This window comes from Calidris pugnax, unplaced genomic scaffold (assembly GCF_001431845.1).
Source record: "Calidris pugnax isolate Ruff unplaced genomic scaffold, ASM143184v1 scaffold39, whole genome shotgun sequence".
In the NCBI taxonomy this organism is placed as follows: Eukaryota; Metazoa; Chordata; class Aves; order Charadriiformes; family Scolopacidae; genus Calidris; species Calidris pugnax.
Window position 1 is genome coordinate 3,212,746 of NW_015090828.1, and position 15,033 is coordinate 3,227,778.

General features: G+C 43.0%; 1 protein-coding gene across 1 annotated transcript in view; it reads left to right on the forward strand.

Annotated features, from left to right (window-relative positions):
• Nucleotides 1-910: 910 nt before the first annotated feature.
• Nucleotides 911-15,033, forward strand: part of GRID1 (glutamate receptor, ionotropic, delta 1) — a 525,592-nt gene continuing 511,469 nt past the window's right edge. Inside the window, exons 1-2 of the mRNA XM_014940347.1 lie at nucleotides 911-1,031; nucleotides 1,424-1,843. Coding sequence (XP_014795833.1) covers nucleotides 911-1,031; nucleotides 1,424-1,843 — 541 coding nt within the window. The remainder of the gene's footprint in view (nucleotides 1,032-1,423; nucleotides 1,844-15,033) is intronic.

A 15,033-nucleotide genomic window follows, 5' to 3' on the forward strand; every position in this document is an offset into this window, starting at 1 on the left:
AGGAGAGAGGCATAATCTGAACGTGCTCGTAGGGAAAACTTTCGGGGAGATAATCCCCGGGTTTCCATCCCCTGTCGTAGCAGGTGGCAGCCCCGCCGGAATGCGGGGAGGGGAACTTGGCCGGGAAAGGGTTAGAAAGGCGAGATTTGCAGTGATTCTGTGTGTGCGTGTGTGTGTGTCTGTACGCGCAACTGTTGTGGTTTGAATAAGATCTCATTAAAACCCCTGGGCAGCAGGAAGGCTGGATCAGCAGTGGGAGGAAAAGAGGGATGAATAAGAGGCAAAGGAAAGGCTGATGTGAACTTTTATGGCTTCTGGGAGCAAGGCATGGTGATGTCCGCGGGAAGCCTGGCAAGCAAAAGCGAGGCTCTGCAGTCACCTTTTGGCTGGTGTTGAAAGGTACCAGCAGGAACGAAAATGAGGATGTTTAGGGGCGGAGAGGGGGGAGAGAATCACTTGTGGAGGATGACAGAGGAGGAGACGGGAGTACGGCCGGGAAATGAAAAGCCGTAATTCCCACCAGCCTTTTGGGCAGGATGGGAGATCAAAAAAAAAAAAAAGGAGGGGGGCCGGGGCGGGAGCGATCCTGGCGAGGGGAGGCTCCACGGAGACGGGGGGAAAGTCCCGTGTCGACCCGGGGCGGGGAAGGGGAGCGGGGGGGACCAGCCCCGTAACAAGTTTCCCGGTAAGGGGCGGCAGCGGCGGCTCCGGGGCCGGCAGAGGAGGCTCCGGTCGGCGCCGCTCGCCTCCGGAGCCTTGGGGGCGCAGCCAAGGCAGACAGCATTGCGGAGCCATTAAGGAGACGGGGTCAGCCCTGCCCGCAGCGGGGAACTCCGGCCCAGGGGCGCTCCCCGGGGCTGGGCAGAGACCGGCGGCACCGGGGCCAGCCCCGCGGGGGGAGAGGGAGGCGATGGGGCCGCCTTCGGGAAGCGCCCGGGCCGGGGGGGCGAAACAACGTCCGCGGCTCTCCCTCTCGGCCCCTCTTCTGAGGGTGCCGGTGTCACCTCGGCTTCTCCCCTCACGAACTTCAGGTGTTTCCTAACTAACTCCTGGCAGAAATAGCGGTGCGGTGGGCAGGAGAGGAGACCTGCTGTGTGCAGAGCTGTGATTTCTTACGGGCTCCAGCCACAGGCGCGCACGGTGTGAATCAGCAGGACTTTTCCAGGCTGGGGGATAACGTTTTTCTCTTTTTTTTTTTTTTTTTTTTGGCTTGTTTTGCTGCCAGCACTGGAGCTCTCCCAGCGCCGCGCAGGGCGGTAAGCCTGGTGCGGGCACACAGGCGCTCCGTAGGGAGGGCATCTTATGTAATGCACATCGCCAGATGTTTTCACGTTAACTGCATAAACAGGGCAGGGAAATTAAAGCTTCCAGGTTACTGGCTTCACGTGTGCGTGTGAGCCCCAGTAAAACCGCTGCCCGAAAGGCGGCAACCCCGGGAGTGGCAAAGCAGAGAGCAAAAAGTTGGTCAAATTCCCAAATTCTCTCCCTTCCCCGTCCCTGGCGAAGCGAGTCCCTCGCCCCGGCGTGACTCCCGTGCCCGCAGGAGCCCGATGCCCCCCGAGCTGCCCTGCCTGGCACTGTGTGAGGCCGGCCCGGGCTTTGCAGGGCCCAGGGGGGAGAGCTGTTTCTGGGGCGGCGAGGAGCGGGGCCGAGCCCTTCTCACCCTCTGCCGCCTTCCTCCCCGCAGGTGCCATTTTCGAAGGCAATGCTGCCAAGGACGACGAGGTGTTCAAGCAGGCGGTGTCGGATCTGAACCTCAATGACGACATCCTCCAGAGCGAGAAAATCACTTACTCCATCAAGCTCATAGAGGCCAACAACCCCTTCCATGCGGTGCAGGAAGGTGAGAGCCCCGGGGCGGTACCCACGGGTGGGCTGGGCGACGGGACGGGGCCGAGAGCTGGACGGTCCCCGGCCCGTCGGCGGGGGGGGGGGGTTTCAGCCCCGGTGTCAGGCCGGAGCCCCGGGGCGGTACCCACGGGTGGGCTGGGCGACGGGACGGGGCCGAGAGCTGGACGGTCCCCGGCCCGTCGGCGGGGGGGGGAGGTTTCAGCCCCGGTGTCAGCCCGGACCTGTCCTGGCGCTCGGTTGGAAACTTTTCTTCGGTCGGGGGTTGGCGCTGTCTTACAAGGAAAGGGGAGGGACGGCGCGGTGCGGCGGCTGCGGCGCCGTGCCCAGCCCACCCGTGCCCAGCCGGCCTGGGGGCGGCAGCCGCGGGAGAGCCCACGGGGCTTCCAGGTGGCTCCTACATCCGCAAGCGCCCCCCTCTCTCCGCCGCTGCGGAGGGAAGGCCGGGCCCCCCCGCTGTCCCCGACCCCCAGCGGGACGCGGCGGGGCAGGCCAGAGAGGGGGGTCCCTCCCAGAGCGGGGGCCGAGGGGCCGAGCAGGAGGACTCGGCGCTTGCGGGAGGTGGCGGGACACAAGCCGGCACCGCTACTTGCCCACCTCTCCCCGAGCCCCAACCCCCGTGGGGAAAGAGGGCTGGGGCCACCGGCGGCGAGACCGTGGGGAGAGGAGCTCCCTGCCGGGGGGGCGGAGGAGAGGGCACGGTAGCCGAGTCGCCGGCTGAAAACCTTCCCAGAGTTTACAGGAATCTGACAAGTAGCTACGTAGGTAAATCATTGCAATTAGATCTTTTGCAAAGGGAAACGTTTAAATTAATCAGCTTGCCTTTACAAATAAGACTTTAAAAAGATATTATTTGGGATTTAATGAAGCCAAGGTTAATTACGGCCTAGGTTATTTCAGAAGCTGTGTTTTTCAGTAGTAATTATTCTAGAAACTGAGAGCTATTTTTATACCCAGACTAGAATATTTTAAAAAAATGATTCATCACCCGCCTTACCCTTAGTTTTACAGAGCACAGAGTGAATCTTTCCCTGTATGAAAATTTGCATTAATCCATATGTATTTATGTCTAAGTTGTGTACATGCAAATTATGGCTACAAAATTACACCAAATGTTAATTTTCATGAACTCTGAACAATTTCTTTTGCTGTCTTTTTTCCTCAGAGTAGGTGCTAGTTAATATCATGCACATTCAGGAGAAACAGCAATATATACTTTTTCAATGGCCTGATCCCATTAACAATAGGATTCCTCCTGCTGTTCTGAAAGTTTAGCAAGGCAGTATGAAAAAATATTTATGAGAATGGGAAGAAAGGGATATTGAAACAAAACTCCACCCAATAATCAGACACCAGAAGAAAATAAAAATCTCAAAATAATGGCGGGTTGATTTATTGGTAAAGATTAACTCTGAACAATTGGATCCTCTTACATTTGCAAAAGCTCAGTGTCCTATATTGGAGCTAATTCATATTCATGGAAGTGACAGCAGTTGGCTGGCTGAACAATTGCCTTCAACAATGTCTCTTCTCAGAAGTAAAACTTTATGAAACTATTCTGAATGCCCTGGGATCTGAACTGACAGTCTTGTGGACAGTCCCTTTGCTCAGTTTTGTTGAAAGCAGAAAAGCGCAACCCACTGAAGGATTCTTCCTGATCCAGTAGGATTTTTTTTTTAAATTGGTTTTGTTCTAACCTTGGAGATTAGTTTGCATTGATGAAGACTACTATGAAAACAAAATTTCTCTGCTGAAAATCCATGCTAAAGACACAGAAAATACTCTGGTCAGATTTTTAATCTTTTTGGCACAGAATCTTTGTTCTACCTGAATATATGTAAATAAAGATGTTTCCTCCTGTCCCTTCCAAGGTGCTATTTTGGGGTTCATGTGTCCATTGCAACTAGAATTGCTCTTTGATGAACTGATCCCACGCTGGAGAATTAAGGAAGTCGTTGATGAATGTTCACAATCCCAAAGAGAAATTGTTCTCTGTCACTACTTCATTAAGGCATATCAATGCGTCTTCTTTTGCAAGGACTGCGAAATGATCCTATCTGCCAGTAAAACCTTGCCACAGAGCGAGAGCTAAGAGGAGAGCATCAGACTTTGCTCAATTTCCTGGCTTGTTTTGTTGGTTCAGGTCAAGTCTTTTTTTTCATTTGAGATTTAATTTCCTTCTTTTGAAACTGTTATACAACATGCTGACAGAATGATCCAAGGGGCGTACAAGTTGCTGGGCTGTTCTTACTGAGCAGTGTCTCTTTGCCCAGTGTTACTTGGTGTCATTCTGAGTCTTCAAAATCTCATTGTATTTCACCGTACGGATGTCCTGCTCATTTTGGTAGAATATTGCGTATAGTAGTCAAAATAACCTGGGGCAAATCTGCTGCCCAGACTGCTCGCAGAATCTTGCTGCTGCTACGTAAAATGCCCTGACACCAACATTATTCTTCTGCAGCGTCTTTCTAAGCAGCGCCATGGAAATCAATGCTGCAAGCATTAGCTTCATAGCAATGGAACTTTTTACAGGAAAAACCAATCTGCAATAAAATTAGAACATTGTGATACTACTGCCAGAATAGTTCACACAGTCAAACCAATCACAAATATCGGCTTTATTTGAAGCGTCTTTTGCACAATCTTGTGAGATGAGATGACATTGTAAGTTATTCCTTAAGTCCTTTTTAAAGAAGGACCTTCATTTCAATGATACTGGGCTGGTAAAATTATGGAAAGTCATCCCTACATGTAACAAGGTCTATTACACAGCAACAAGACTTTAATTACTGATGGAGATAGTTTATAACGTGCTTTTGACCTGGCATTTATTGTGCAGTTTGAGAACTTTTGCACGGGTAGGAAGCATGGAAGAGTAGGAACTGCAGGGTTTGTTCAGCAGGAGCAGTGAATTTGCAGAACTAAAGGCCCTGCCTTTCATAAATGGAGTAGTTTTCAATGCTCGAAGATGCTGAGAAGTGTCACCACATTTTGGAGAAAAGCTTTAGGGACTTCGCTTTAGAGAGAGAAGGGCATAGTTCTGGTGACTGAAATAAGCATTCACCAAGTCTTTGAAGGAAAAGGATCTCTGAATTTTGTTTGGTTGTGTTAATGGTTGTGGTGGGTGCCAGAGAATAGTAATTAACAAAAAGTGTAAATTGTGTTCCATCTTTGTCTTTCATTTTTATTATACGTTGCAGAAACAAGATCCTATTGTGCTGATAAGCAAAGATATTGTTTTGGCTTCATCAAACTCATATCCTATAAGAAAGTATGGCAAGTGGGTGGGAGGAATTCCAGTGGCAAGGGATGTAACAGTAAAGAATAAACAGACCCCAGTGTATGCATAAAATAGGACTTAGTTGTCTGTTTGTGCTTGCAAGCAGTCATCGCATTTTGTAGAATATTGTTTTTATGTATGTGGCAGTTACTTGAGGGAAAAATTGTTTTTTCACTGACTATCATGGGAGAAAATATACATGGGGAATTATTGTTCTTTTCACATGATTTTAAGGAAACAAGCTCAAATCACAAACTGTGTGCTTGGATTCCTTTAAGTGATTGAGATGTGAGATAATAAGCACGGGCTTGTGTGTGGTGTGTATTTAAGCTAGTACTGTGGTAACCTTTTTGTGATTCAAGGATTCAAAGAAGCTCAAAGGTATGAGAAACACTTTAAAGCTTTTGGCTCAAATTGGGATTTTTGAGCCTGCCACTGGTATTGAAAAGGGACTTTGTGTATGACATATGGGCAGCAAACAAGTTTCCAGCTGGGCTTGAAAACACAATGGCGTGTTTAAACTAAAAACCAAACAAAACTAAGTGTAAGTTTTAAAAATGTTGTATTTGGAGGGGTAATAGTTAGCCATAGGTCAAAACTTGGGCATAGGAAAGCTAATACTTTACTTTTGTAATGCTCTTTGGAGAAGGGATCCAAGGAGGCAGTTGTTTCTTGGAAACTGTAAAACTTTAATGCCCTGTCTCTCAGTGGATGATGATTGCACATCTATGGAGCTTTCCTGGAGCTGAAACTTGCTGTTCTCTCTGCATAGCAATTTCAAATGAATTGTTTCTAATTTGAGCAGCCTTGTATGTATGCTTGTTGATGTTAAAATGCTGTCAGCTCTGGAAACCAGAACAAATTTGGAAAATCAGAATGTGATTTGAGAGCAAGAATGGTGTTCCATAAATGGGTTTATTGTCAGTCCCATGTATGCTGCTGTGGTTCCAGGGCAGCTCAGAGCTGCTGATTTTTTGGAAGTCTGTGTTGTTTACCATTGAGTGAATCTGATCTCTTCTCATAGTCTGTGGCGCTTGATAACGATGCATACTTGGCATAGTTCTTGAACTACCTTGGCTCAGTACATGTGTTTCAAGTTAGTACCACAGCTGCTTTCTCACAGTTTTATTTGTTGAGAAAGTATAAGCTGATCAATGTGTAGGTAACTAAGATGAAATACAGACCTGGAGAATGGAACTCAGTGGCTGCATTGCTATTCTGGCATTTATTTGTCTGGCCAAAATCCCAAGAAGAGCTATGTTTGTTTTGTGTGCATTGCCCAGTGGCAGGGAATTGTGGAGGAGTGGAGTGACTGTATGCTTGTGTGTATGCACGTGTCTTGGGATTTTTATACATAGCTCTTTTCCCTAACCTGGGACTCTGTTTCAAGATAATGCAAGTGTCCCTGACTAGAAATCCACAGGTGGGCCAGAAGCTGTGTCCTGGTTTTGGTGAAATACAGGCTTCAGGGAAAGGACTGTTTTCTCTGTTGGAAGAATTGAAACTTAAGTGGCTACTAAATACAGAAGATGAAGGCCTAACAACAACCATGAAAAGATACCCCTGGATCACAGTAATAACCCTTCCCTTGCTATTGGGGAAGCCCAGATCCAGTGCCATGTAAAGCTACGTCAAATATGTGCTTGTGTAAATGCGGAATAAGGCATTTTGCTTTGTTGAGCTATACTTTCACATGCCCTAGAAGTGGAGGTGGTTGTTTTAGAGTTAGGATGTTTTAATACCAGAATGAGAGAGTTAGAAAGAAAGGAAAGGGAAGTATTAAAAATGCAGTCAAACAAATCAAAAAAAAAAAAAAGAAAAAAAAAAGAAAAAAAAAAGAAAAAAAAAAGAAAAAAAAAAGAAAAAAAAAAGAAAAAAAAAAGAAAAAAAAAAGAAAAAAAAAAGAAAAAAAAAAGAAAAAAAAAAGAAAAAAAAAAGAAAAAAAAAAGAAAAAAAAAAGAAAAAAAAAAGAAAAAAAAAAGAAAAAAAAAAGAAAAGAAATGCATAAAATACTCCATAAACAGATTATCAGGGAGCTTTATTGATTTGACTGCTTTGGGTTGGGGAATTCGATGCCTACCTAGAAATCACAGACTGTGCCTAGATTTTTAATGTAAACCACAAAAAAAATAAAATTCTCATCTGCCAGAATGGCAAAGGATTGGTTTATATCAATAAAGCATCAATTAATTTTTCTCCAGTGGTTTCTCCTGAGTCTTTCATTGTCACGTAACTTTACCTCTATCTGCTCTTCTTCTGCAGCTTGCCTGAACATAGATTTCACACTGTGTTCATCAGAATATGGGGTCTTGTTGGAAGTCTTTGACAGGTGAACTCTGAGCTCTCCAGGAAGAACATATTGTTACATATTTTTTATTTTTTTTTTTTTCCTAGTTTTATTGCGAGCTTTCAACACATTTTTAAAAAACAGCCAGAAAGAGTGTAGGTAGGGGTTCCCTCCCATGGTCAGAGAGGTCTTGCTGTGCAACTACATGTTTTTTCTACTAGTCTGATGCAGTTAAAAGCTGTTACTCAGTGGGGTGAATGTGCTTAACAGTTTTACCTCCTTGTTCCCCCTGAGACCAGACCAAGACTTGCTGAGGACTGCCACAGTGAAGACATCTGTGACAGTGTCATCTTGTTGTGCTTGTGTTTTTATGCTCTATAGTTGTGTGGCTCAGCATATGATAAACCAGAGCTGAAGAAAACAACAGATCCATTGTTGTTTTCTTCCCGTTCTTGTGATTTTTGTTACGCTGAAAGCAGGGACCTGCAGATGTCTTCAGTCGAAGGAAAGGAGTCAGCAGCCCATAGAGGAGTCCCTTTGGTGCTGAGGTTGAAGGCAGATTACAGATTGTTGGCAAACATGACTTGTTTCTTTGTCTCATTCCACTGGCGAGTTGTTACTTTGTAGCCACAGCTATTTGGGTTCTGCTCACAGTTTAACTGCAGGTGCAAAATATTTGGTGCTTTCCGGAGGCAGTCCCTCTGAAACCCACCCCTGGCATGGCTTGGGAATTTTCCCAGGTGGTTCTGGGTTGGTTCCAGCCCAGCCACAATCATTGTGTTTGCAAGAGGCTCCCATAATTTCAGGCTGGGGCTGAGCTGCTGGAGGAGTGAGCTGCAGACAGTGCCATCCATCCAGGTGCAGCAGGCAGCGAGGACTTGGGGGAAGAAGGAGGTGCTGCTGTGGGCTCCCAGTTGAACATCCCAGAGCAGGAAGGTGGGATGGTTTTTTTGTTTTGGTTTGTTTTGTGGAAACATGGAGAACGTGGATGTGACCTGTTTGGAACATGGAGTCCTGTCCCAGCGTGGTGGAGGCTGGTGATGGGGAGGTTGGTGTGCTCAGCCTGCCACTGGAGGTGTCTCAGCCTCTGGCTGCTGTGAGTTGATAGGGAATCCCCTGCTAATTTTGTGCTTTGCAGTTAAAGGGTTTGTATTTTGTCTGAAAGATTTTTCTCACTCCCTCCATCTGTATAACAGGTTAAGCTCATTCCTTCTCTGTCTCCTAATATGCAGACTTGCTAATACCTTTATTTCCATGTTGGGTGTGGGTCACCCATCTATTTTAAGGGTCTCACACACAAGAGCAGCTGCAGGGTAGGCTGCAATTCTTTTTCAGTACCTAATGGTCTTCCCCACTGATCCTGCTGCCGATCCTGCTCATTTATCAAGGAGCTGCAGTTGGGTTTCTTATTCTAGGATTCCATTATAGAAAATATGCTACATCATTAACTAGCATGCTAGAAATTATCCCAAAAGATCAGAAATAAGCACTGTTCATAAAAATATTAGCTAATGTGTTTCAGGGTTATAGATTTTCTTTCTGTTTCTCCTTTCTTTTTTTTTTCTTGAAGAAAATAATTTTCTGAGTGTTTTGTTTGTCTATGGCAGCTTTTCTCAGTCATTACTGTGGAGGAGGATCTGTAAATGTGAAATGAGTATACAAAACCGCCCCAGCCTGATCTAGTTAAAATAATGGCTAAAGAAAATGGTCCTAAGTTGTGAAATACAATCTGTATATGTGCATATACATATACATGCATGCCTTTATACCTTGTACAAATAATTTAATTGCTAGACTTTCTGTAATGTGTCCAGCAGGGAATATGTCTTGAGCCTTTCTGTTTTCAGAATCTTCCAGCTACAGATGATTAGAGGATTGACTGTCTAAGTATTACATTTTAAATTACATTTTCATACTTCCAGACTGAGAAGAATTTAATGTTTTGATGTGATTTATCATGCTATGGCTAAGCCATACAGTGAAAGAAGTTAAAACTATATATTGAACAGAGGGGATATCTTCATGTTTATAAAACTGTTCATGGTTTACCATAATTATTTACTGGAAGGAAATAAACCCAAAACCTAGTTACAAAGATATTAGCACACTAAGAGTGTTACTTCAGTAACAGTTACTTCAGATTTAACTTTTTGCCATTTCAGAGGAACCACAGTCAAACTCTTATTCATTTTTTAGGCAAAGATCAAAATGTTTTTCATATTTTTATTCATAATGAATTCTCTCTGATGGGAATTCCTGCTGTGTCTTTATTTGTCTCTGTCATCGCATGCTTAGAGGTGTTTTTTCAATTTGCCCCTCAGAAAAAAATTATTTAGAATATGTTGTTGGAATCATACTGCAGTGTGATTCTTATAAGAAATTAAACTTTTTTTTTTTTAACAGATGTTTTTGTTTATCTGAAAGTGCCCTGTTAGAATGGAAATGGCCCACTGAGCTATTGCTTTTCTTGCAAGAGATTTTTTCATAGTTTACAGATATTTGAGTTGATGATTTTGAAAAACAGCTTAAATGTTCAATGTTGCATTTTGACAGGTTTTTTTTTTTAATGTGATAGAATTTGCAGTGATTTTCCTTACATACAGAAATGTTGTGTGGTTCTTTACATTTGGAAATCTGTTGAAAGAGGCCAAGTTTCAGACCAAGGAATGAAACCTTTTTATGCACAGGGCACATACAAGTTATGCAGACTACCTCACACTGAAATGTATCAGCTCTGAAGTTGAAGTCTAGGTGCCATCCTGATAATCCTTTCCGTTTCACTCTTCACTGAGGAAAGGGGGCAGCTGATTCTGATCCTTAGCGTAGCTGTTTGGTTATTAGGCTTCTTGTCCATGAGAAAATTTGAGTGAGACTGTTAAATAGCATGCAACATTTTGAGAACCTAATTTTATATCATATGTAGATCTGTAATAATTTCAAAGGCAGATAATAACGATATGCTAATATGCCAAGATTTCTTTCATTTATATAACTTTAAGACAATAAATATCTGAAATGAGAAATATGTTTAAAAGGTTTCTTTAATGTTTTTCCTAATAGCTTGCATTTAATTATAATTTGGAGATGTGATTGTTGTGCTTGAAACTGCGTTTGGGTTTGTGGGTTTGGAGTGCAATTTATAGCCTGACAGGTTTGTCTTATCTGAAAGAGGGTGTCTGTACTAGCCCTGCTTCTGTGAAGTTCCTTCAACAGGGTTGAAGGAACCAGCATCTTGGTGCCTGTTCATTTGTTTCCTTTGGCCTGTCATATTTATATTCAGATATGCAGTAAGAATTAATACTGGAAAGCACTAACAGCCAGTGCTTAAAGGTAAAAAGAACCAAGAGGCATTAATTTCAAGTAGTGTTTGGCTGCATTAAAACACACAGCAGGGTTTCTACTGCTTGACCTTACTGAGAACCATTCCCTTAGCAACGTTTCATAGAGGGAGTAAAAGGACAGTAAGAAAGCATTTTTTTTTAAATTATATTCAACGGAATAATATCTAGGAAATGAATTTCTCTCTTAAAAAATACAATAAGCTCAAACCAAAAAACTCCCAGTGGGTCCAAGCTCCCATTACATATCCTGTGTCTCAGTCCAGTCGTTTAATCCTCTGCTTTTTAACTTACTTGTCTGAGTCTTTGAGATTTTAACTAGTAGCATTGCTGATGGAGTACTTTCAATATCCTCAAAATCTCATTGACAATCTGGTTTGTTCTTGTTTAGAAAGTGAATAAAAGGATTTTCCATATAAGCAAATGTTTGTAAAGTTACTGAGAATTGTCCTTGTCAGCATGTAGATGACTGTTTTATACCATTACTGGATATTTAGGAAATACCAATTGTTTGCTGCTTGGTACTACTTTCAGTGGTGAAACTGTGTAATGATCTAGAGCAGGATTTCCATAGTCCTTTGTTTTCTTAACCTCTCTGCTCCTGGGTAAAGGTAAGACTTGGAATGGCAGAAGGAGGAGTTGTTTTGTGGGAGACAGAGCCTCTCAGTGTCTTTTCTGTGTGTTTCCAAACCTTTGACTCAATTTTACGTTTATTTAAAAATATGCTTTGGAACTCCAAGGAAAACTCTGGTATAAATTGAATATTTTTCTTGTGTGGAATGTTGGCTGCATTTTAATCTAAAGGACTGGTGCATTTTCTATCCTACTCAAGGATATTTTTTGAATATCCAGGTATCTGAGAGGCTCAGAGAAAAGGAACTTAGGATGTGATGTCTGCGAGGGTCAAAACACAGAGTGCTAGGATGTTGAAGTGCACAAAAAATAAAAGAGAACAACCCAATTATCTGCTTTAAGTTTACTTTTACTGAAAATTTTCTTTGAGCTTGCTTTTGTCCTCAAGTACTTCAGTTACTGTAGAAGTAACAGTGTTTTGATACAGGTAGGACTTAGTGACCCAAACAGAAACAGAAAAAGCCTATGCTTCCTCTGGTCTGGGAGACATGCTTGCACAGTATTGGTCTGGATTTTTAAAGAGGCTGGAGAAGGGCAGGAGTGTCACAGTGGTAGCAAGTAATCAGTCTGCAAATAATCAGCCCGTGTCAGGCATTCCCCTCCCCAGAGAAGAAAAGGCATTTCCAAAGTGTGCTCACAGGACAAGATGGGGAAAGATATGGTCTAGCGGAAGTTGAGGCTGACTGATCCTCTGCTTGTAGAAAGTCATTGGCCAGAGCAGCTTGAAATGAGAGTGCCTATGTCTGGATTAAAGTGTTGTATAGTCCACACGAAAACTAATTTCACGTTTCAGCACTGCCTAGCTTTTTTGTATTTTTTTGTTTGTTTTGTTTCTTTAAAGAAAACCCAACAAATTGTAAGGGAGCTGATGGACTGTGTGTGGTAATTCTTAGGGAACCCTTGGGAGGAAGGTCTTGCAGCAAGGTGCTAGGCAAGCAGTATCCTTAGCCACAAGCTCACCCTATAAATATGTTACAGTGCTTTGGGAGCCAGTGGGGTCTTGCCTTGCCTCTGGATGGGTGCTCACAGTCAGCTGTGCAGGCAAGCAGAAATATTGTTGTCAAGCGCGATTACAACCAGCTGCCTTAAAGCAGGTGGCTGGAGTCATCTTTCCCTCCTTCCTCTGCCCATGGCAGTGGCACTGGTGTGGCAAAATTGGTTCAGGAATGGGTTTCTAAAGGCTTAATGCCTTGTCATTTGTTGAGGGCAGTTTACATTTTTGTGACCACGGTGTTTCTTCTCTGCTTTTACACAGTTGCTTAAAAATAAAACATAACATCAGCTAAAACTCAGAGTCATCTGGGTAATTCAGTGACTAGTGATGCCTGATTCTTTTTGAATCAAATCTGCAGTCCTAGTTCTCAAAAGGCATTTTGCTGTCTTTCAGTACTAATACTTCGCTCAGGAAGGGCTTCCTTCTGTTTTCATTTGGGTTTATTCTTAGTATCTTATTGCCAAGTCAGAGACCACATAGTTGTAGCCAGTATCTTTGTGCCCGGGGTCTTCACCAAAACTCCAGTTTCTCAAAGGCATCTAACTGGTGAAACATATACTTTTCTGTCTGTTGTTGTCCTTTTCAGAGCCACCTCCTCACTTCTAACCATACCTCATGTTATATGGACAGCAGGTTCATCATTCTACTTCCTAGTGAGATTTGTAAATATAAAATATTTCTCCAAGTTCTGATGTCTTTTTTTACCTGCCTTCTCTTGTTTAGTAGCATGGGTGCCCCCCCAGCACTTCCCTCTTCCGTGCCATTGCTTGATGCAATATATTTTATGAACATGCTTTTTGTGATTTGCTGGATTATTCTATTTCCATTGCATTTTAATCATCATGATGACAACATCTGTTGGCAGCGGTATACAGCCGTTTTTCAGAGCATATTCTAAGGTTTGTAAGTGGTTACTATATCTACATGAGAAAACTAAGGTTGTGTCTTTTCCATTTACATTAAAAGAAGCAGAACTGCATTATGGAGATGAAACGTGTGTCTCTGAGAGACTTACCGCCCTTCAGTGACCACCTTTAAGTTTCACACAGCTCGTTACCTGCTGCAGTGAGCCTGCGGTTTGTATTACAGGGCTAAGTCTCTCATCCTGCTTTCACTGATGTGACGGGTAATCTTCCTCTCTTTTTTATTTTATTTTAGATTTTAACCTTTAAAGCTGTGTGTCTCTGACATCATAAGGAAATGGAGAACGCACATGAACATGAAGCCAGAAGTGCTCCTTGAGAGCATCATGATAGCTCTGAAGAATAGCAAAATACCAGGAATGTGAAAATGACCACTGTTGTAATTTCTGTTATATTTGCTGTAGGGCACTCTGGCAACACTGGCAGTGAAGTGCATTCAGATTAAAATGATAATTTGGTCAAAAAATACTTCATAATATGTTCATGAACTAGAACATAGATTATCCATTGTCATTATTTTAATGCCTTTTTATTTTCTTTCTTGTGCTAATTATCTTCAAAGAGACGTCCTTTAGATGGCTCAACTTGCAGAAAAGCACCTGATGGGGATGCAAGAAATAGTTTGTTGATCAAAGATGGGAGTTCATGTTCTGCACTCATGGTGGCAATTGGGCTCTAAACTGGATTTTGCCAATCTTGCTAACTGGCCTTTTGTTATTGCTGGTCTCTTGCTCTGAAAACTTTTAAGTGGTTCTGTTGAGTCAGTGGAAGTGGCACATCTCTGAAAGGAAGCTGTAAGAGGAAGGTTTGGAGCAGGATGCGTGTGATATTTTGGCTCTGAAATCTATTTTCTCAAAAAATAAAGAATCTGTCACTTGTGGTAATTAATAGGGAAATAGATTATTTGGGATGTCTCTCATGTTTGTAAAAAGAGAAAATGTTCTTTAAAACATTGATGCTCTCTTGGGCTTGCAGGGGAGAGAAGCTTACAGTCTGTAATTTGTGACAAGATATAAAGTTGGAGTTGTTTTGGTTTGGGTTTTTTTGGGTGGGTGGGCTATTTTTTTTCAGAAATAGCACTGGTAATTGCCCAAGGGTGTTGTTTACCTCTGTACAAAACCTGTGCATGGAGTGTAAGTTAACTGTAAAATTTGTACATTGTAAAATTCAATGCATGACACCAGAGAACCACTTTACAAGGCCCTTGAGAAAAATATGTATCATACATACATGCAATACTTTACCTAGTTACATTCAAGTTAAACCCAGTCTCAAGATAATCAAGGCAGAAAAAGGCCTGCATTGCTCAGTTCCCTTCCTGGAATAATGGGGTGAACTAATAAGGTAAGGTTGTTGTCTCTGAGGTTGAAGAAGAAATAGGAGTTTCTTTGAATGTAGAACAGTGTAGTGACAGCTGGAAGGACTCTATTGGCTCCAGTGCCCCTGGAAAGTGCCTTAAGGCAAGCTGAAGGCTTTTGTCTATTTGCCGTTTAAATCTGTTCCCCGCTACTTTGTTGGTGAGGTGTATTGTTCTTAGGAAATACAAATAAATATACAGATATAGTTCTGTCTGTTAAAAATATATCTCTATCTCTTCAGGGTTACTTTGAATGTATGACTTGCAAATAGCTTGTCAGATTATATATTAACTGGAAAATAGCCATAGGTCCTAGGGCCTTTGGAAAATGCACTTGGAAGCTTAGAATTTTAAGGGGGATCTTCAAGATTTA